The sequence below is a fragment of the Mustela nivalis genome (genome assembly GCF_964662115.1).
Source record: "Mustela nivalis genome assembly, chromosome: 6".
Lineage (NCBI taxonomy): Eukaryota > Metazoa > Chordata > Mammalia > Carnivora > Mustelidae > Mustela > Mustela nivalis.
Genome location: NC_139025.1, coordinates 41477671 through 41501045, shown reverse-complemented (window position 1 = coordinate 41501045; position 23375 = coordinate 41477671). Strand labels below are relative to the sequence as shown.

Genomic DNA, 23375 nt, shown 5'->3' with positions numbered 1-23375 from the left:
GGTGATTCTGTTTCATGTGGTTTATTCAACTGGGAGATCCCTTTATTTTTTTTTTTCCAGATTAAACCTTTAGAATTACTGCTTTGTTGTGTAAATGTTTGTGTCCATTGGTAAAGTTTATTTTTAGGGGTGTTATTTCTAATACTTTGTACATTCAGTCAAATTTAGGAATCCTCAACTTTTATTCCTCAGGGTAGAACAAGAGATAATGTCGAGAATTATCTCTGGGCTCTTTCCAATTCAACAACAGGCCAGACCTGATGTCAGTGTTTCAGTCAGTGAGGCAAGTGAACCATTGACTTCTGACATCGGTAAGTGAAATGGAATCTTTTACTTTCTTTTGGTATTGAAAGATAAAACCTTGGGACACCTGGATGGCTCAACTGGTTGAACATCTGACTCTTGATTTTGGTTCAGGTCATGATCTCATGAGTTGTGGGATAGACCTCCACGTTGGGCTTTGCACTCACCGGGAGTCTGCTTCAGAGTCTCTTTCCCTCTGCCCCTGCCTGCAGATGTGTGTGCACACGTGCTCGCTCTCTCGCTCTCTCTCTCAAATAAATAAATAAATAAATAAATCTTAAAAAAAAAAAAAAGATAAAACCTGGGTTTATGTATTTTAGAGGTCAAGTATTCCTCAGCTGACAAAAGATAGGCTCTTACTTCCAATATCCTTTTCATTTTGTTCTCTATAGTGGAGGTAAGTTTTCTCTCACCTCTGTATTTCATACTGCAGTGTTCACATTATTCTATCCTTCCATCCCTCCCACCCCAAATCTCTCCATTACTTCCCGTAGCACTTTGTACATATCTTTGTTAGGGGGACTATCAGATTGGATTACAATTGGCTTACATTATCTGTTTCACTAGACTATAAATTACTCAGGATTATGGATGTTTCTCCTTTAGTGCCTAGCTTTTGACACTGGATGGATGGATGAACCTCTTTATGGAACCTAAATCATTCTCTCCTTCTCATCCTTCCTCCTGTTCCTCCTCTTCTATTATTTTCTCCTTTCTTCTTCTTCCTTTCCCCCCTCTTTCACCTCCTCTTTTTCCATTAGCTTTTTTGAGGTATAGTTTACTTGCCATAAAGTTTGCCAATTCTTAGCGTACAGTGTGATGAATTTTGATCAATAGAACTGTGCATTAGCCACTCAATCATGATATAAAAAAAACACTCCCATCGTTCTAAAAAATTCACTTATGCCACTTTGTAGTCCGTTCCTCAGCCCCTCCCACACCTACTGGGCCCTAATAGCTGCTGATCTGCTTTCTATCACTGTATTTTTGTCTTTACTAGAATTTTTTATATATGTAGTCATATAATATATATCCTTTTGTGTCAGCCTTTATTTAACATAAAGCTTTGACAATCATGTTTTATGCATCTAGTAATAATATTATGGACCTATCATAATTTGTTAATCCAGTTACCAGTTCATGGAAATTTGTACTCTTTTAGTTTGGGGCTACTAGAAATAAAGCTGTGATAACAGATAAGAAACTGCTGCGTGTTTTTAGAGAGGCTGTTCTATTTTGCATTCCCAGCCAGCATTGCCTGAGAGCTCCAGTTGCTCTCCAACCTCACCAGCACTTGGTGTTGTCAGTGTTTTTAATTATAGACATTCCGTAAGCATGTAGAGAGATCTCATTTTTCACAGTTCCCTAATGACTAATGATGTGCATTTTTTCTATGTGCTTATTTGCCACCAGTATGTTTACTTTGGTGGAAATGTCCTTTAAATCTTTTGCCCATTTTAAAATTGAGGTTTGTGTCTTCCTATTATTGAGTTGTAAAAGTTCTTTATTCTTGATACAAGTCCTTTATTAGATAGAATTTACAGTATGTTCTCCTAGTTTGTGTCTCACCTTTTTGTTTTCTCAGCATTATCTTTTAAATGGGTCAGGGAAAAATGTTGGGGCACCCGGGTGTCTCAGTAGGTTAAGCCTTTGGCTCTGGTAATGATCCTGGGGTACTGGGATCAAGCCCTGCTAGGCTAGGAGCCTGCTTCCCTCTCTGCCACTCCCTCTATGGCTCTCCCTGCTTATGATCTCTCACTCTTGCTCTCTCTCAAATAAATAAATAAAATCTTTAAAAAGAAAAAGAAAATGAAAAGGTTAATTTTGATGGATTTTAATTTATCAATTTTTCTTTTATAGTTTGTGTTTTTTGATATATTATTTCTCAAGATCATTAAGCTTTTCTCCTATATTTCCTTCTAGAATGTGTACGGATTCAGACTATGCATTTAGGTCTGTGGTACATGTTGAGTTAATTTTGATCCCTACTTTGCACCATATACAAAGATTTTTTTTTTTCAGTGTATGGATATCCAATTGTTCTAGCATTATTTGTTGAAAAGATTATCCTTTCTTGCAATGAATTACTCTGACACCATTGTTGAAAATCAGTTGGCTAAATATGTATGAATCTGTTTCTGGGCTTTTTTTCTGTGCCTTGATCTGTAAGTTTATTTTTATGTCAATATCATACCTTATTGTAATTTAAAAATATCTTGAAATTGGATTGTATAAGTTCTCCAAATTTGTTGTTTTTAAAAAAGATTTAATTAATTAATTAATTAATTTGTGTGTGTGTGAGAGAGAGAGAGAGAGAGAGGTGTGTGCCTAAGCATGACCATGAGGAGGGACAGAGGGAGAGAAACAAAGGCAGACTCCCCACTGAGCGTAGAGCCTGACAGGGGCCTGATGCAGCAGGGCTCAATGAGGGGCTCAATCCCAGGACCCTGAGATCATGATCTGAGCCAAAGTCTCAGATCTTGACTGACTGAGCCACCCAGGCACCCCTTGTTCTTCTTTTTAAAACATTCTTCTGTATCATTACTTCTATTTTTTTGCCTTCTCTCCAGTCCAGAATTACCTACTTTTCTTCTCCCACAGACTCTAACTGTCCAATTCTTAGACTTCCCAGCCTATATTTATGGCTTATACTTTTTCATTACCCACTTTCTCTTTAGTCCTCATGGAGCTTTCTGCCCTTCTAGTGAAGCTCCTCTCTCACAGAATCTTGTCAAGAATAACCTTTTAATAAAGTTTTTTTTAATTTTTTATTTTTTTTATAAACATATAATGTATTTTTATCCCCTGGGGTACAGGTCTGTGAATTGCCAGGTTTACACACTTCACAGCACTCACCAAAGCACATACCCTCCCCAATGTCCATAACCCCACACCCCTTCTCCCAACCCCCTCCCTCCAGCAACCCTCAGTTTGTTTTGTGAGATTAAGAGTCACTTATGGTTTGTCTCCCTCCCAATCCCATCTTGTTTCATTTATTCTACTCCTACCCCCTTAACCCCCCATGTTGCATCACCACTTCCTCATATCAGGGAGATCATATGATAGTTGTCTTTCTCCGCTTGACTTATTTCGCTAAGCATGATACGCTCTAGTTCCATCCACGTTGTCGCAAATGGCAAGATTTCATTTCTTTTGATGGCTGCATAGTATTCCATTGTGTATATATACCACATCTTCTTTATCCATTCATCTGTTGATGGACGTCTAGGTTCTTTCCATAGTTTGGCTATTGTGGACATTGCTGCTGTAAACATTCAGGTGCATAACCTTTTTTTTCCAAATCCTTATCTTCCCTCGTGGCTCTAGCATGGGCACTGTTGACCACCTCTAATTCTTTTTTTTTTTTTTTAATTCTAAATTTTTAATTTAAAACACAAATTTTTCATTTCACAGAAAAAATTTATAAGTGGATTCCACACCCAACATGGGGCTTAAACTCACAGCCTTGAGACCAAGATCTGAGATCAAGGCTCTAATGACTGAGCAACCCAGCTGCCTCCAAATAACAGAAAATTTATAACCTGAAAGTTAAATGCTTCAACAGAAGTTTAAAAAATTACAAGTTTTAAACTTGTAATTACAAGTTTTAAAATTTATTGGCTATTGACAACTAAAACCCAGTAGAGAACTAACCACTATAACCTTCCCTAAACCTAAAATGAATGTGAACATATTATGCCTTCTTAAAAAGGGTTTAATCCTAGCGAAATAAGTCAGTCAGAGAAAGACAACTATCATATGATTTCCCTGATATGAGGAAGTAGAGATGCAACATGGGGGGTTAAGGGGGTAGGAGAAGAATAAATGAAACAAGATTAAATTGGGAGGGAGACAAACGATCAGTGACTCTTTTTTTTTTTAAATTTTTTATTTTTTATAAACATATATTTTTAAGAGTCACTTATGGTTTGTCTCCTTCCCACTCCCATCTTGTTTCATTTATTCTTCTACCCATTTAAGCCCCCATGTTGCATCACCACTTCCTCACATCAGGGAGATCATATGATAGTTGTCTTTCTCTGCTTGACTTATTTCGCTAAGCATGATACGCTCTAGTTCCATCCATGTTGTCGCAAATGGCAAGATTTCATTTCTTTTGATGGCTGCATAGTATTCCATTGTGTATATATACCACATCATCTTGATCCATTCATCTGTTGATGGACATCTAGGTTCTTTCCATAGTTTGGCTATTATGGACATTGCTGCTATAAACATTCGGGTGCACGTGCCCCTTTGGATCACTACATTTGTATCTTTAGGGTAAATGCCCAATAGTGCAATTGCTGGGTCATAGGGCAGTTCTATTTTCAACATTTTGAGGAACCTCCATGCTGTTTTCCAGAGTGGCTGCACCAGCTTGCATTCCCCCCAACAGTGTAGGAGGGTTCCCCTTTCTCCGCATCCTCGCCAGCATCTGTCATTTCCTGACTTGTTAATTTTAGCCATGCTGACTGGTGTGAGGTGATATCTCATTGTGGTTTTGATTTGTATTTCCCTGATGCCGAGTGATATGGAGCACTTTTTCATGTGTCTGTTGGCCATCTGGATGTCTTCTTTGCAGAAATGTCTGTTCATGTCCTCTGCCCATTTCTTGATTGGATTATTTGTTCTTTGGGTGTTGAGTTTGCTAAGTTCTTTATAGATTCTGGACACTAGTCCTTTATCTGATAAGTCGTTTGCAAATATCTTCTCCCATTCTGTCAGTTGTCTTTTGATTTTGTTAACTGTTTCCTTAGCTGTGCAAAAGCTTTTGATCTTGATGAAATCCCAATAGTTCATTTTTGCCCTTGCTTCCCTTGCCTTTGGTGTTGTTCCTAGGAAGATGTTGCTGTGGCTGAGGTCGAAGAGGTTGCTGCCTGTGTTCTCCTCAAGGATTTTGATGGATTCCTTTCGCACATTGAGGTCCTTCATCCATTTTGAGTCTATTTTTGTGTGTGGTGTAAGGAAATGGTCCAATTTCATTTTTCTGCATGTGGCTGTCCAATTTTCCCAGCACCATTTATTGAAGAGGCTGTCTTTTTTCCATTGGACATTCTTTCCTGCTTTGTCGAAGATTAGTTGACTGTAGGGTCTATTTCTGGGCTCTCTATTCTGTTCCATTGATCTATGTGTCTGTTTTTGTGCCAGTACCATGCTGTCTTGATGATGACAGCTTTGTAATAGAGCTTGAAGTCCGGAATTGTGATGCCACCAACGTTGGCTTTCCTTTTCAATATCCCTTTGGCTATTCGAGGTCTTTTCTGGTTCCATATAAATTTTAGAATTATTTGTTCCATTTCTTTGAAAAAGATGGATGGTACTTTGATAGGAATTGCATTAAATGTGTAGATTGCTTTAGGTAGCATAGACATTTTCACAATATTTATTCTTCCAATCCAGGAGCATGGAACATTTTTCCATTTCTTTGTGTCTTCCTCAATTTCTTTCATGAGTACTTTATAGTTTTCTGAGTATAGATTCTGTGTCTCTTTGGTTAGGTTTATTCCTAGGTATCTTATGGTTTTGGGTGCAATTGTAAATGGGATGGACTCCTTAATTTCTCTTTCTTCTGTCTTGCTGTTGGTGTAGAGAAATGCAACTGATTTCTGTGCATTGATTTTATATCCTGACACTTTACTGAATTCCTGTACAAGTTCTAGCAGTTTTGGAGTGGAGTCTTTTGGGTTTTCCACATATAGTATCATATCATCTGCGAAGAGTGATAATTTGACTTCTTCTTTGCCGATTTGGATGCCTTTAATTTCCTTTTGTTGTCTGATTGCTGAGGCTAGGACCTCTAGTACTATGTTGAATAGCAGTGGTGATAATGGACATCCCTGCCGTGTTCCTGACCTTAGCGGAAAAGCTTTCAGTTTTTCTCCATTGAGAATGATATTTGCGGTGGGTTTTTCATAGATGGCTTTGATGATATTAAGGTATGTGCCCTCTATTCCTACACTTTGAAGAGTTTTGATCAGGAAGGGATGCTGTACTTTGTCAAATGCTTTTTCAGCATCTATTGAGAGTATCATATGGTTCTTGTTCTTTCTTTTATTGATGTGTTGTATCACATTGACTGATTTGCGGATGTTGAACCAACTTTGCAGCCCTGGAATAAATCCCACTTGGTCGTGGTGAATAATCCTTTTAATGTACTGTTGAATCCTATTGGCTAGTATTTTGTTGAATATTTTCGCATCTGTGTTCATCAAGGATATTGGTCTATAGCTCTCTTTTTTGATGGGATCCTTGTCTGGTTTTGGGATCAAGGTGATGCTGGCCTCATAAAATGAGTTTGGAAGTTTTCCTTCCATTTCTATTTTTTGGAACAGTTTCAGGAGAATAGGAATTAGTTCTTCTTTAAATGTTTGGTAGAATTCCCCCACGAAGCTGTCTGGCCCTGGGCTTTTCTTTGTTTGGAGACTTTTAATGACTGTTTCAATCTCCTTACTGGTTATGGGTCTGTTCAGGCTTTCTATTTCTTTCTGGTTCAGTTGTGGTAGTTTATATGTTTCTAGGAATGCATCCATTTCTTCCAGATTGTCAAATTTATTGGCATAGAGTTGCTCATAGTATGTTCTTATAATAGTTTGTATTTCTTTGGTGTTAGTTGTAATCTCTCCTCTTTCATTCATGATTTTATTTATTTGGGTCCTTTCTCTTTCTTTTTGATAAGTCGGGCCAGGGGGTTATCAATTTTATTAATTCTTTCAAAGAACCAGCTCCTAGTTTGTTCTATTTGTTCTATTGTTTTTTTGGTTTCTATTTCATTGATTTCTGCTCTGATCTTTATGATTTCTCTTCTCCTGCTGGGCTTAGGGTTTCTTTCTTGTTCTTTCTCCAGCTCCTTTAGGTGTAGGGTTAGGTTGTGTACCTGAGACCTTTCTTGTTTCTTGAGAAAGGCTTGTACCGCTATATATTTTCCTCTCAGGACTGCCTTTGTTGTGCCCCACAGATTTTGAACTGTTGTATTTTCATTATCATTTGTTTCCATGATTTTTTTCAATTCTTCTTTAATTTCCTGGTTGAACCATTCATTCTTTAGAAGGATGCTGTTTAGTCTCCATGTATTTGGGTTCTTTCCAAACTTCCTTTTGTGGTTGAGTTCTAGCTTTAGAGCATTGTGTTCTGAAAATGTGCAGGGAATGATCCCAATCTTTTGATACCGCTTGAGTCCTGATTTAGGACCGAGGATGTGATCTATTCTGGAGAATGTTCCATGTGCACTAGAGAAGAATGTGTATTCTGTTGCTTTGGGATGAAATGTTCTGAATATATCTGTGATGTCCATCTGGTCCAGTGTGTCGTTTAAGGCCTTTATTTCCTTGCTGATCTTTTGCTTGGATGATCTGTCCATTTCAGTGAGGGGAGTGTTAAAGTCCCCTACTATTATTGTACTATTGTTGATGTGTTTCTTTGATTTTGTTATTAATTGGTTTATATAGTTGGCTGCTCCCACGTTGGGGGCATAGATATTTAAAATTGTTAAATCTTCTTGTTGGACAGACCCTTTGAGTATATTATAGTGTCCTTCCTCATCTCTTATTATAGTCTTTGGCTTAAAATCTAATTGATCTGATATAAGGATTGCCACTCCTGCTTTCTTCTGATGTCCATTAGCATGGTAAACTCTTTTCCACCCCCTCACTTTAAATCTGGAGGTGTCTTCGGGCTTAAAATGAGTTTCTTGGAGGCAACATATAAATGGGTTTGTTTTTTTATCCATTCTGATACCCTGTGTCTTTTGACAGGGGTATTTAGCCCATTAACATTCAGGGTAACTATTGAGAGATATGAATTTAGTGCCATTGTATTGCCTGTAAGGTGACTGTTACTGTATGTGGTCTCTGTTCCTTTCTGATCTACCACTTGTAGGCTCTCTCTTTGCTTAGAGGACCCCTTTCAATATTTCCTGTAGAGCTGGTTTGGTGTTTGCAAATTCTTTCAGTTTTTGTTTGTCCTGGAAGCTTTTAATCTCTCCTTCTATTTTCAATGATAGCCTAGCTGGATATAGTATTCTTGGCTGCATGTTTTTCTCGTTTAGTGCTCTGAAAATATCATGCCAGCTCTTTCTGGCTTGCCAGATCTCTGTGGATAAGTTAGCTGCCAATCTAATATTTTTACCATTGTATGTTACAGACTTCTTTTCCCAGGCTGCTTTCAGGATTTTCTCTTTGTCACTGAGACTTGTAAATTTTACTATTAGGTGACGGGGTGTGGGCCTATTCTTATTGATTTTTGAGGGGCGTTCTCTGAACCTCCTGAATTTTGATGCTTGTTCCCTTTGCCATAGTGGGGAAATTCTCCCCAATAATTCTCTCCAGTATACCTTCTGCTCCCCTCTCTCTTTCTTCTTCTTCTGGAATCCCAATTATTCTAATGTTGTTTCGTCTTATGGTGTCACTTATCTCTCGAATTCTCCCCTCGTGGTCCAGTAGCTGTTTGTCCCTCTTATGCTCAGCTTCTTTATTCTCTATCATTTGGTCTTCTATATCACTAATTCTTTCTTCTGCCTCATTTATCCTAGCAGTGAGAGCCTCCATTTTTGATTGCACCTTATTAATAGCTTTTTTGATTTCAACTTGGTTAGATTTTAGTTCTTTTATTTCTCCAGAAAGGGCTTTTATATCTCTCGAGAGGGTTTCTCTAATATCTTCCATGCCTTATTCGAGCCCGGCTAGAACCTTGAGAATTGTCATTCTGAACTCTGGATCTGACATATTACCAATGTCTGTATTGATTCGGTCCCTAGCCTTCGGTACTGCCTCTTGTTCTTTTTTTTTGTGTTGAATTTTTCCGTCTTGTCATTTTGTCCAGATAAGAGTATATGAAGGAGCAAGTAAAATACTAAAAGGGTGGCAACAACCCCAGGAAAATATGCTTTAACCAAATTAGAAGAGATCCCAAATCGTGAGGGGGGAGAAAGGGGATAAAAAGAGGTTCAAAAAGGAAGAATGAAAAAAAAGGAAAAAAGAAAAAAAAGAAAAGAATTAAAAAAAAGAAAACAAATAAGAAAAATATAAAAAAGAAAAGAATATATATTAGATAAACTAGTTAAAAACGTTAAAAAGGAAAAAGGTAAAAGTTAAAAAAAAATTTAACCAGAAGGCAAGAAAAAAAACAAAAAATGAAAAAGAAAAAAATTTAAATTAACTACAAGACTAAAAAAAATCACAGGGAAAAAGCCATGAGTTCCGTGCTTTGCTTTCTCCTCCTCTGGAATTCTGCTGCTCTCCTTGGTATTGAAACCGCACTCCTTGGTAGGTGAACTTGGTCTCGGCTGGATTTCTCCTTGATCTTCTGGGGGAGGGGCCTGTTGTAGTGATTCTCAACTGTGTTTGCCCCAAGCGGAATTGCATCGCCCTTATCAGGGGCCGGGGTGAGTAATCCGCTAGGGTTTGCTTTCAGGAGCTTTTTTTCCCTGAGCGCTTTCTGTAGAGTTCCGGAGGACGGGAATACAAATGGTGGCCTCCTGGTCTCCGGCCGGAGGAGCCGAGAGCCCAGGGCCCCACTCCTCAGTGCGCCCTCAGAGAACAGCGCCCAGTTACTCCCGTCTGCCTGACCTCCGGCCCCGCTCTGAGCTCACTGAGCCTGCGACCGGTTCAAGGTAACACCGAGCTGTGAGCTTACTGTCGGCTCTGTCTCTGTAGCCGGCTTTCCCATTCCAATACCCACAAGCTCTGCGACACTCAGACACCCCCAATCCTTCTGTGACCCTGTGGGACCTGAGGCCACGCTGACCCCGCGTGGGCTTCGCCCCGGTTTAGCCTCTGGAGCGATGTCCCTCAGCGGAACAGACTTTTAAAAGTCCTGATTTTGTGCTCCGTTGCTCCGCCGCTTGCCGGGAGCCGGCCCCTCCCCCCGGGGTCTATCTTCCCGTCGCTTTGGATTCACTTCTCCGCCGGTCCTACCTTTCAGAAAGTGGTTGTTTTTCTGTTTCCAGAATTGCTGTTCTTCTTCTCTTCGATCTGCTGATGGATTTTCAGGTGTTTGCAATCTTTATATAAGCTATCTAGCTGATCTCTGGCTAGCTGAAGTAGTCTCAGCCTGCTACTTCTCCAGGTTGCAGTTGTGTCTCTGCACCAGCATCCCAAAACTTGACATGTCCAGAGTTTTCTAGCCCAACTTGCCCTTTTTTTTGTTCCTGTTTACGTTAAGATCCGAATTTTCCAAGTGCCCAATCTCCAAAGCTTTGGAGTTATTGTTTATTTTTTTTTCTTTTTTCCTCATCTCTACCCGGCCATAGCCTGTTCCCTCACTCCATATGATTTATTGTTGCATTTAGTTAATTCTTTTTGTTTAGTATAACTTGAATGCCTCCTCCACTGCTACCTACCCCTCCAGATTTTCTTTTAGCACCTTTTGGAAAGAAGGGAAAAAAATGATCAACAAAGTTATGAGGAAATTTATGGGTTTTTTTTAATGGAAATCTTATAATTTCCAAATTGGGCATTTAAATTCTATTCTTTTCTATTTATAAGTATATGTGTTTGTTTTGTTTTGCCTATGTCTTGGTAGGGCTTTTGGCCTTTATAATAGAAACGTTCTAATTTCTGATCATGCCAAAACAATAAATTATGAGAACTTAAAAGGAGAAGTATCTACATACACTGTCAAATACAAATTTGACATTTGGTAGTCATTGCTATGGTAACTTAAGAGTAAACTACTATTACTTATCCCTCAACAGGTGATCCTAAGACACCTGTAACCACTTTTTAAGGAATTGTGGATATTGCTCCTTTACTTTTACTTCTTTGGCGAGGTTACATCTCCACCAAATTGTATTATCATTGTTTACATGTTTTCCACAGAGCTTTAGACATAGAGCCCACTTTAAGTCTAGTAAAGTCTGTTTAGGAAGTTTTTCTCAATTTTATGTACATTCATATAAGGGAAAAATTATAACCTATTTGGAATATTAATATATCTATACAGCTTCTGATATCAAGCATGCAAAGTACTATAAAAGTGAGTAGGAGTAGCCTATAATGTTATTAACTGATGTATCTGAAACTAGAAGGAAGTTGTTAAAATTTTAACAACTCAGATTTGTCTTTGTATTTATTAAGCAGCTACTCTTTCTTTAAAATCCTCTGTAGTCATTGGATCTTTGTGTTTTGGTTTTTATTACTCATTTATATATTTATTTATTTTAAAGATTTTATTTAATTGAGAGAGAGAGAGCTTATGAGAGAGAGAACACAAGTGGAGGGGAGGGGTAATGGGAGGGAGAAGCAGGCTCCCCACTGGGCAGGTAACCCAGCTCTGGGCTGGATCCAGGACCCTCGGACCATGACCTAAACCAAAGCTAGACACTCAATCAACTGAGCCACCCAGGTACCCCTGTGCCTTGGTGTTTTGACCAAGATCTATCATAGAGTTTCCTGTTGCCCTGTTCTTAGAAATATGAGTTGTTTTCAGATGAGAACGTTTCAGGTGTATGCAAGTCTTTTTTATCACTAAATTCTGAAGTGGTAGGAAGAGACCATGTAAGTAAAGTTTTCATCTGGGTGTTTTCCTCCTTTTTATGATTTGTTAAAGAAGGTGTTCAATATGTGAGTTATCATCGTATTCTCTTATGTAATATTTTTTATTTTCATTTTTATTCTTCCTCTTCCTTATACACATTATGTTTTCATCTCTAAAATTTTAACAACTCAGATTTGGATTGCATGTTTCTTGCACACTTACTCTGAAATTCTTTTTTTTTTTTTTTTTTTAGTGGAAGGAACAAGCAATGGTGCCTTCCAGCTTTTTGTTGATGCTGGGGTTCCTGTGAATTCAGATATGATTAGCCATTTTGTGAATGAGGCTCTTGCTGAGACCATTGCTGTCATGCTGGGTGACAGAGAAGCAAAGAAGCAAGGTCGTGTTGCTACAAGTGTTTCTGGGGATGTTTCAGCAAACAGCCCATACTTGCCGGTAGGAGTGACTCTCTTTTAATGACTTGGAGTCCTGGGGTGTTTTTGATACATTTATTAAAAAACAGTAAGATAGACAAATTTTAAATTAGGTATCATAATAAGATCATAGCTTGTGGTTGAGATTGATTTTTTTGCTATGATATTATAGTAATATTTTCCCTAGCATTTTACTTTAAAAGCTTTTAAATTTATAGAAAAGTTGAAAGTATAATACAATGAATGTCTGTATACCTTTAATATTTACCAATTGATAACTTTTTGACAAATTTTATGTCCTTATATGTTATATATTCTTTAAAAATTATTTGAAAGTTACAGATATTATGACATTTCACTTCTGAAAGCATTAGCAGTTATCTCCTAAGAATAAGATTCTTTATTATATAATCAAAATGCCATCATTATACTCCTGAAGAAATTTAACATTGATGTTAATACTACATAATATAGAGCCCATATTTGAATTTCCCTGTTGTTCAAAAATATCCTTTGTAGATTTTATTAAACTCAAGATATAGTCAATGTTCACACATTACTTTGGGTTATTATATAAACTACTATTTTTACTCTTTAAAAGATGAGATGATTATATTAAAATTAATATATTATATTAAAAGATAAAATATATTTTAGGCACTTCTGTTGTTTCCTTCATCAGCCTTGCTATGCTAAATAGTTTTTAATCTATTATAGGAACATGGAATTATACAAAACTAAAATAGACTTTATACTACTACTACCAGCTGTTTAAAACTTTATAGTCACTTCTAATTCTATAGATCATGAAGGTATCATTTTATATAGATGAAACATTTAAACTACCTCACTTAAGGTATAAACATAAAGTTACATGTTTGAATTTTATAGAGATTGCTATAATGTAATTGGCGTGTTGTGGTTAGTGTGCCAGAAATTATGTACATAGTTTTGGTGTGTGTTTTTTCAGCCCATTGGTCATGCATGCAATGCAGTTGTTATCCGAGTTATGGATTTCTTTGTGCCAATTAATGGTGGTGTGTTTTCTGCCCATATACTGCATATACTCTTATGAGGGCAATTGCATGAGAAAATGTAGAAAAATCTGTGAAAGAGGCAGTCTATACAATGTTAAGAGTATGGACTTGGGGAGATCTGAATTCGAACCATCAGCTCTGTTGCTTTAGTTTCATATATATAATAGAGAAGACCCATAAAGTTTAAATAATCAGGACTTCACCAGAATCTACTTGCTGAGTATCTAGGAGGGCAAGCTCCCTTCTCTCACTGCCATATTGTTCATTATGTCCAGAATTGTCATGACTTTTCTTGATACTTTGATCTTCCAAGTATACATTAAAATACAGTTTTCAAGTGCCATGAAAGATTTTGTTGGAATTTTTGTGGAAATTGATCCTATTTTGATTAGTTTAATTTGGAGAGAATTGACATCTTTATGGTACTGTTAACATCTTAGCTAAGATTTTGTGGAAGATATAGTGAGATGATGAATGTAAAGAGCTTCATCTACTGCCTGGAACTTGGCATTCAATAACTAATTGTTTATCATCATTGTCCATTACCAATACTAATTAGAATACCTTAGATTCTCTGATAATTATGGTTAGTAGAATTATATTTGACAACAGTGCTCTTATGCTATAGTTTTATGTAGTTAAAAGGAAAGAAATAAAGTCTGAGAATATACTAATTATTAAGCAGTACCATAGAATTTCTAATATGCTTCATGGTTTTAAAATTGCATATCAATTTTCAACTCATAATCAGAATAAAGGCTAATTACCCTCCTCTATGCAGATGTTTCAGAATGAGGAGAAAAAAGATAGTATATTTGAAAAATAGCTAAAAGATATGTCTAGACAGTTAACACACAAAAAAGAAATACAAATGGCCCATATACATATAAAAAGATGGTCAGTATCACTGATAATAAGAAAAAAAATCACTGAAACCTCACTTTTACTTATATAATGACATTGTGTAGAAAACCTTGGGGAAATGGGAATTCTCATATCTTCTTTTGGTTAGTGTACAATAATATAACCCTGCAGAGGGAAATTTGGCGATATATATTCAAATTAAAAAAGCAATTAACCCTTTAACCAAGCAGTCCCACTTTTAAGAAGTTATTCCGCAGATAATCTATACACACATGAAATGTCTTCAATCAAAATTATGTTTGATGACTCTGGGGAAGGGAATTAGGGAGGTAAGATATGGCTAGGAAAGGAGACTTAATTCACACTATTGTTTACTTTTTCCTTCCTCAGTACTTTCCATCTCCACATTGTCTTCATTTCATCCCTTCCACCCCTGCTTTTTCTTATCCTTCCATTACTTTTCACAAGCTCTGTTCTTTTGTGCTAAAAGGCTGCTCTTTGATATATTGTCAGTTAAAACACTTCCTTTCTGTTATATGGCCTCCCCAGCTTGTGTTTGCATTTCATCTTCAGCTGTATATTCACTGTGTCTTCCTCTCTATGTTAGAAGAGGGAGCCTTAGCTTTCTTTGGGGCCTACTTCAGAGGCAGAGCTAGTGCAGTAGCCTGAGGCTCTCTGCAGGCTAGTCTTGAAACTCACAGCTAGAAGTTCAAGGTAGGGCTCCATTTCCTCCCATTCATTTAAATTCTTTGTAATCTTGAATGAACTCATTTCATTATTGGACATTATCGGTATTGGGTGATTATACGATCTTGAGTGATTATCAATACCTTGTTTTATTTATTTTAGGCAAGAGTATGTACCCCAGTGGCTACCCCACAGCCAACTCCTCCTCGCTCACCTTCGTCACCTCCTAAGGAACGTGTATTAGTAAAAACTCCAGATTCTTCTCCCTATGATTCAGATCATGATTTAGCTATTCCTGCAGAAGAAATATTTGCTGGAAAAGGTAGAAACTTTATTTCTGTATATCAGTTTTCATCTGATAACTATTACATAAGATTACATAGTTTATTTTATAAGATGTTTTGTAGATTAATATGCACATACATTTTGCTTACTAGGTTTTAGTAAATCATCCTTTCTTGCAAGGAAACTAAGAAATTGTTTGCTACTTTTTAAAGTATGTGATCTAGGGGTGCTTGGCTGCCTCAGTTAGTAGAGCATGTGACTCTTGATTTCAAGGTTGTAAGTTTAAGCCCCACATTGAACTTAGAGATTAGTTAAAAAAACAAAGCATCTTAAAAAAAGAAAAACTTAAAAAGTATAAGATCTTATACACACTTAGACCACTTTTAAGTTCAGGGGCACCTGGGTGGCTCTGTGGGTTAAGCATCTGCCTTCAGCTAAGATCGTGATCCCAGAGTCCTACATTGGGCTCTCTGCTTATCAGGGAGTCTGCTTCTCGCTCTGCCCCTTACCCTCCTTGTGCTCTCTCTCTCTCTCAAATAAATAAATAAATAAATAAATATTTTTAAAAGATTTTTATTTATTTATTTGACAGAGATCACAAGTAGGCAGAGAGGCAGGCCGAAAGAGAGAGGGAGAGAGAGAAGGAAGCAGGTTTTCTGCTGAGCATAGAGCCCAATATGGTGCTTGATCCCAGGACCCTGGGATCATGACCTGAGCCGAAGGCAGAGGCTTTGACCCACTGAGTCACCCAGGTGCCCCAAAATGTATATATTTTTAAAGGTACATGTCTTTTTTTTTTTTTTAAGATTTTATTTATTTGACATGGAGACAGTGAGAGAGGGAACACAAGCAGGAGGAGTGGGAGAGGGTGAAGCAGGCTTCCGGCTGACTAGGGAGGCCGATGTAGGGCTCAATCCCAAGATCCTGGAATCATGACCTGAGCCAAAGGCAGATGCTTAATGACTGAGCCACCCAGGTACCCCAATAAATAAAATCTTTTTTTAAAAAAAAATACTACTTTTCAGTTCATGGCAGTATAAAAGTGATGGGTCTTTTCAAGATTATATTCTTATACGTTACTAAATTAATTTGGGAATTTTCCCATTAATGGCCATCATCATCATCATCATTGCCATTATTTGTACACCCAGATGTTAAGAAATTCTTGAAGCAACATAGCTTGCCTTCCTATGGAGTTGTTTATTGACTTTTATCTTTCAATTTCTTTTTAAACAAAAAATCTTTAGGAAATGAAACGCCTGCCATCACACTTGTTAATACTCCAGCGGTTACCCCTGCTACTACCCCTCCTCCTGCAGTGGCTTTTTCCCCAACTTTGTCAGAGATTTCCGTTGATAAAGTGAAGCCATCAGGTCCAGAGCTTCCTAAGCCATGGAGTGACGGAGACCTGCCACTGGAAGAAGAGAATCCTAGCTCTCTTCAAGAAGAACTTCATCCGAGAGCTATGTAAATGAGTGCATACTCCTTTTCAGTAACTGCATTTCTTTTGTTGACATATATAATCCATTAAAAACATCAGAAATGATGAAGCTTTATAAACCACAAGCTACTTTATACTTTTGTAGGAAGAAGCTTCATAAATTTCAAATTTTTAAAATTTTCACCAGATTTACTTATGCCTTTAGTTCTTTTTTAAAACATTTTCTTGTGAAACAGATTAAAATAGATATTGTCATAATATTGTTCATAAAACAGAAAATGATTTCTCTCCAGAGCAAATCTTCATTTACGCTGATAAGTTAACTTTTATATTACCATACAGATTTATCTGAGAGATGGTAGAACTTTCAAGATGGTCTATGATTAAAGCATGAAAACAATTTTAGAAAAATAAATCTTGGTAATTATAGTAGTGCAGATTATAGAAGTACTTTGTTAAGGGAAGCATTTGAATCTGGTTTTTTAATATAAAAATTAATATAGGCCTTCAGTGACCTAAATGCAAAATATGTCTTTTTCTTCTTAGTGTAATGTCTGTGGCCAAGGAGGAAGAACCTGAGAGTGTGGATTTCCCTGCTCAGCCTGCACCTCCAGAGCCCCCACTTCTTCCTGGCACCAACGCCTCTTCCCTCACACAGATGCCAGGTTCTGATTCATCAACAACAGAGAGCACCTTCAGCGTTACTGTCACTGAAACGGAGACTCTGGATAGACCCATCTCTGAAGGAGAGATTCTATTTAACTTTGGTCAAAGAGTGACTCCCAAGAGTAAGTTAACTTGTATCAATTAATTTCACTGGTTAGATTATGATAATTCCTCAGTAATACTTTTCTATGCCAAGTGCTTTTACTTAAGTTTCAAGATTAAACATGGTATAATAGAAAGAATATGGACTCTGCACTTTAACTTTTCTATGCCTTAACTTCAGAAGAAAGGAAAATCTTGCTCACAAATCTCACCTTCCAAAAATAATACCACTCTTAATAGTTTGGGGTATGTCCTTCCAGTCTGTTTTTTTCTATGCATATGTAGATACCTAAATACATATGTATATGTATTTGTGGGGGTGTATTTTTACCTTTAAAAATAAGATCATGAAACCTGATATATATATGAAACCTGAATTTTTTTTTTACCTAATAAGATATTGTGGACATCTTTCTATATCAGTATATCTAGCCATACCTCATTTTTTTTAGTTGTGTGTGGTCTCTTAAAACAATGCCATAGTGGTTGGCATGTAGTTTGCTTTTAGTATTTCCATACTAACTCTCCAGTGACCATTTTTTACACACATATTTTGTGCACCTATCTGATTAATTTCTTTGAACACACTCCTAGAAGTGGAATTGCTGAATCAGAATATGCACCTTTAAAATAGTGGTACATTACCAACATACTCTTTAGAAATCTTACATCATGTTATTTAGGAATGCCTCTTTCTCAGTTTCATGGTTACCACTGATATCTATAGCTCTTTTTAATTTCTGACAAGCTGGTAGGTAAAACGAAAATCTCATATTTGTTATAAAATGTACTTTAAAAAAAGTGTGAGATTGAGTAGCTTGTGAATTATTATTATTTATGAACAGTATTATTTACGAACGATATTTTGTGTAAGTTTAAATGTAAAATTCTATGGCTTTGTGGTCAGGTTATTTACTAAGTTTATGTTCTGTTTTCTAAATTTTTACAATGTAACCTGTAGTTTTAGGAGACGAAGGACTGTATCTGATGAACCTAAATGATAGCTTATCCAGTACTCTGCAAGACGCCCTTGAGATGGTAAGAAATTATTGGCTCCATATTGATTCTGACACAAAGAATATTTTGATGAATTTGTTGCCATCGATCAGGGTTTTCTCTCAGATATTTGAGTTACAGGTATAAAATTTAATAAAATATCCATGAAGGAATTTAAGCTTTGCACATTTCATTATCATTTTTGTATGTTTCATTATCATAATTATGAGAATGAAAGTTATTAACCTCTGTGTATCCAGTAGTTGAAAAATATACAGTTAATACAATTAAGTAATGAAAATCAAGCCCAGTCAAATTGTCATATAGGTATAGTGCCTTTATAATATTTCAAACAGGGCTTTATCTGTTTAACCTGCTCTCTTAGGATATATTTGTTATTTTTCCCTAATCAGGATTATAATTCTTTGTGCTAAAAATAATTGAATTCTTTGGCATAAGAAAAAGAAACTGAAATAGGACATAGTAGTACCAGTACTTCCTAGTTATTACCTAGCTCTGTGGAAGTTGCCATTTAAAAACATGATTATGGGGGCTCCTGGGTGGCTCAGTTGGTTAAGTGCCTGACTCTTGATTTTGGCTCAGGTCATGATCTCTGGGTCCTGGGATGGAGGCCTGCATTGGGCTGTATGCTCAGTGGGGAGCCTGCTTGAGGATATTCTCTCTCTCTCTCTCTTTCCCTTACTCCCTCTCTCTTCCTCCGTCCCTCCCCCTTCCACTCTCACAGACTTTCTCTCTCTATCAAATATATAAATAAATCTTTAAGAAAGTATTTATATTATTTCAGGGGTGCTTGGGTGGCTCAGTTGGTTAAGCAGCTAACTCTTGATTTCAGCTTAGGTCTTGATCTCAGGATCATTAGTTCAAGCCCTGCATTGGGCTCAATGCTGGGTATGGAGCCTATTTAAAATATATATATATATATATTATATATATAAATATATAAGTATATATTTTACAATGGAATATTATGCAGCCATCAAAAGAAATGAAATCTTGCCATTTGTGATGACGTGGATGGAACTAGAGGGTATTATGCTTAGAGAAATAAGTCAGTTGGAGAAAGACAACTATCATATGATCTCCCTAATATGAGGAAGTGGAGATGTAACGTGGGGGGTTTGGGGGGTAGGAAAAGAATAAATGAAACAAGATGGGATCGAGAGGGAGACAAACCATAAGAGACCCTTAATGTCACAAAACAAACTGAGAGTGGCTGGGGCAAGGGGAGATAGGGAGAGGGTGGTGGGGTTATGGACACTGGGGAGGGTATGTGCTATGGTGAGTGCTGTGAAGTGTGTAAACCTGGTGATTCACAGACCTGTACCCCTGGGGCCAAGAATATATTAAATGTTTATAAAAAAAATTTTTTTTAATTAAAAAAAATAAAAAATAAATATGTATATATTTTAAATAGGTACATATATTTTAAATATGTATATATTTACTTACATATATGTGTGTATTTAAATTATATATATAATTACAATTATTGCAATATGTGTAATATCACTTAGTATTATAATATATGTAATATCAATTATCACGTATCCACATAGAACTATAATACAGAAATAATAATAGGAATTTTCTTTTGAAATATTATTAAGGAATAGCAATCTATATCTATCTATATATATATTTTAAAGAATTTATTTATTTATTTGACAGGCAGAGATCACAAGCAGGCAGAGAGGCAGGCAGAAAGAGAGGAGGGGAAGCAGGCTCCCTGCTGAGCAGAGAGCCCGATGTGGGGCTCGAACCCAGGACCCTGGGATCATGACCTAAGTTGAAGGCAGATGCTTAAACAGCTGAGCCACCCAGGCACCCCTTTTTTATATTTTTAACCACCCAAGGAAGGGAAGGCAGTTGTACTCAACTCTCATCTACCTTTATCTATAGCTTTTGCTAAGCATTGCTGTTATTTTTGCTCTTTTTTAAAAAGTTTGATAATTTTTGACATATGTATATATCTGTAAAGCCGTCAAGATAATGAACATATCACCATCCATCACTTCCCAAAGTTTCCTCATGCCCTTTTGTAATTTGTCCTTCTCATCTCTTATCAGTCCCCTTATCCCCCCACATATCTACCGTGCTACTGGTCTGCTTTCTGTAGCTATAATTCATTTGCATTTTCCAAAATAACAGAAATGAAATCATGTGGTATATATTCTTTTTTTCTGGTTGCTTGAACTCAGCACAGTTATTTTGAGATTCATCTATGTTGTAGTGTGTAACATAGTTAGTTCCTTTTTATTGCTGTGTTGTATGTGTTGTATGGATGTACCACAATTTGTCTGTTCACCTGTCAGTGGACATTTAGGTTGATTCCAGTTTTGGCTATCACAAATAAAGCAACTATGAACATTTATGTACAAGTTTTATATGGACGTATGCTTTCATTTCTCTTGGGCAAATCCCTAGGAGTGGATTGGATAGATATGTGGTAGGTATATGGTAAACTTTTAAAGAAAAGCTGTTTAATTTGATCTGCTAAAATTTTGTGTTGGCTTTTGCATCTATGTTTTATAGGAATTATATTTTACAGGAATTACAAGAATCTGCAAAGAGTTTTGGGCTTTCCTCAGGCATATGGTTAAATTGCGTAAAGACAGTTTTACCCTTTTGAGTCTTGCTTTAAAGATTAATGAGGCAAGACCAGAGCAGTACTCACTCTAAGGCTATTCGTTCCCTGCCGTGGAGGCAAGACCCTTGTAGGCACTCCAGCCAATGCCTCATTAAATGTGGTTTTCCAGCCTGCTTGGTAGGAACAACTATTACTCTAGCCTGTGTACACGCCCTGGGCACTTGTTGGAGCTCGTCTTTAGTTTGGCCTCACATGGTTAACTCACATGCATGTGCTGATCAGTATTCAGTGCTCAAAGTGGACCCTCTGCAGATCTCCAGAGTTCTCTCCCTGTGCAGCTTTCACTTTTCTGGGAGCCTGGAAACTCCCACAGGCAGTGATCTGGAGCAGTCACAGGGCTCTCCTGATTCGTTTCTTTTTTTTTTTTTTTAATTTTATTTATTTATTTGACAGAGATCACAAGTAGGCAGAGAGGCAGGCAGAGAGAGAGAGAGGAGGAAGCAGGCTCCCTGCTAAGCAGAGAGCCCGATGCGGGGCTCGATCCCAGGTCCCCGAGATCATGACCTGAGCCGAAGGCAGAGGCTTTAACCAGGTGCTCCTCCTGATTCGTTGCTATCTCTCAGGGGCCACTGTCTTTTGTTACCTGATGTCCCATGTCTTGAAATGTAAATTTTCACATACTTTGTCCATGTTTTAGTAGTTTCAAAGAGTTTGGTAAATCTGAAAGTAAAGTCTGGTGGCCTTAATATCTCTCCATTATACTTGATGAAAACAGAGAGATTGGTGTACTTTTGAAAAGTCATATCCTTCTGTCCCTTTGTAATCATAATGCCAGAAGTTCCTGTGAAACAGCCACTTGAACTGATATAAGCTAGGACTATATATTAAATTCACTGGGGGAGGTTTTAAGAAATATGCATGCTGGTTCCAGCTTCTGATAGGTGGATTTGGTAGGTCATGAGAGTTATATGGTGTGCATGTGTGGCCAGTTAGAAGCCTAGACCTGTATATTTTGAAAAAGTTCCCAGTGTTCTCATGTATGTCCTTTGTTATATGTGCCATCTCATTTTACAGATGAAGTTGAGTGAGGTTCAATAGCTTGTCCATGTCACATAGCTATTCAGTGACAGATACACAACTCTTTCTACACAGATATGTGATACCTTTACTTTTCATTTTAAGCTATTAACTGTATATTTTGAGTTCTTATTGGGGCTATCTGAATCCTAAAGCTTAAGTTACAAGGGGCTGGCTGTGTGTGGTGGAGATTTCTCAAGTCCATAAGCAGCTTTGGAGGCTAGGTAGCATCTTTATGTTATTAAGGATACTTAATAGGATCTATAATAAGGATATCATTAATCGTATAATGATGCTGAATCTGGAAATTAACATATCCAAGTAACAAAATTTGTTAAAAACAATTTGCTTTACTATATACAGGGGTGTAAAATAATGCATTAAGGAGATTTTTTTTTTGGTAAGATTTTAATGGTACAATTACTTGTCTCACAGTAATTCTCTATTGCAAGTCATTGAATCCATTATGAAGAGAGTGAAAATCACTTTTATTATTTTTTTCTATTTTTTATTTTTTAAAGATTTTATCTATTTATTTGACAGACAGAGATCACAAGCAGGCAGAGAGACAGTAGAAAGCAGGCTTCCCGCGGAGCGGAGAGCCCAATGTAGGGCTTGATCCCAAGACCCTGGGATCATGACCCGAGCCGAAGACAGAGGCTTTAACCCACTGAGCCACCCAGGTGCCCCGAAAATCACTTTTATTAAATAATATGTGGGGAAGGCAAAAATGAGATGTCTTTATTTTCAGAGAAGCATTAAACATTTGGTTTACTTAATATGTCATTATGGTATTTTTACCCATCCTTAGAACTTTATCATGGACCAGAGAATGTTTAAGTTTATAGTAAGTTTGTTTGTAAGTTTGTTTAAAATAATAGCTAAACCCAAATGGGACTAAATGGTAACATCTTTTTTTTTCTTCATTTGAAACTGAACTTTTAATGTTTTTGGTAAGCCTAAATCAAATAAGTTACAAATTCATTTTTTAAAAAAGATTTTATTTATTTATTTGACACAGAGAGATCACAAATAGGCAGAGAGGCAGGCAGAGAGAGAGAGAGAGAGAGAGAGAGGAGGAAGCAGGCTCTCCGCTGAGCAGAGAGCCCGATGCGGGACTCGATCCCAGGACCCTGAGATCATGACCTGAGCCGAAGGCAGAGGCTTAACCCACTGAGCCACCCAGGTACCCCTACAAATTCATTTTTAAAAAGATTTTATTTATTCATTTGAGAGAGAGAGAGAGCAAGAGTGAGAGTGTGGGGTGGGGAGAGCAACAGAGGGAGAGGGAGAAACAGACTCCAGCTGATCCCAGGATGCTGGGATCTCAAACTGAGCTGAAGGCAGGTGCCCCAGATATGCTACAAATTCATAATGAAGTCAAGTGCAGAAGTATAATCCTA

At 37.2% G+C, this 23375-nt stretch overlaps 1 protein-coding gene across 30 annotated transcripts in view; it reads left to right on the top strand.

Moving 5' to 3' along the window:
- The window catches only part of KIAA0586, a 137051-nt gene that overhangs the window by 49224 nt on the left and 64452 nt on the right, over positions 1-23375 (top strand). For all 30 annotated transcript variants that reach the window (XM_082735041.1, XM_082735037.1, XM_082735040.1 and 27 more), the window contains 6 exons: positions 193-311; positions 12032-12231; positions 14960-15119; positions 16330-16549; positions 17070-17311; positions 18253-18329. In XM_082735041.1, coding sequence (XP_082591167.1) covers positions 193-311; positions 12032-12231; positions 14960-15119; positions 16330-16549; positions 17070-17311; positions 18253-18329 — 1018 coding nt within the window. The remainder of the gene's footprint in view (positions 1-192; positions 312-12031; positions 12232-14959; positions 15120-16329; positions 16550-17069; positions 17312-18252; positions 18330-23375) is intronic.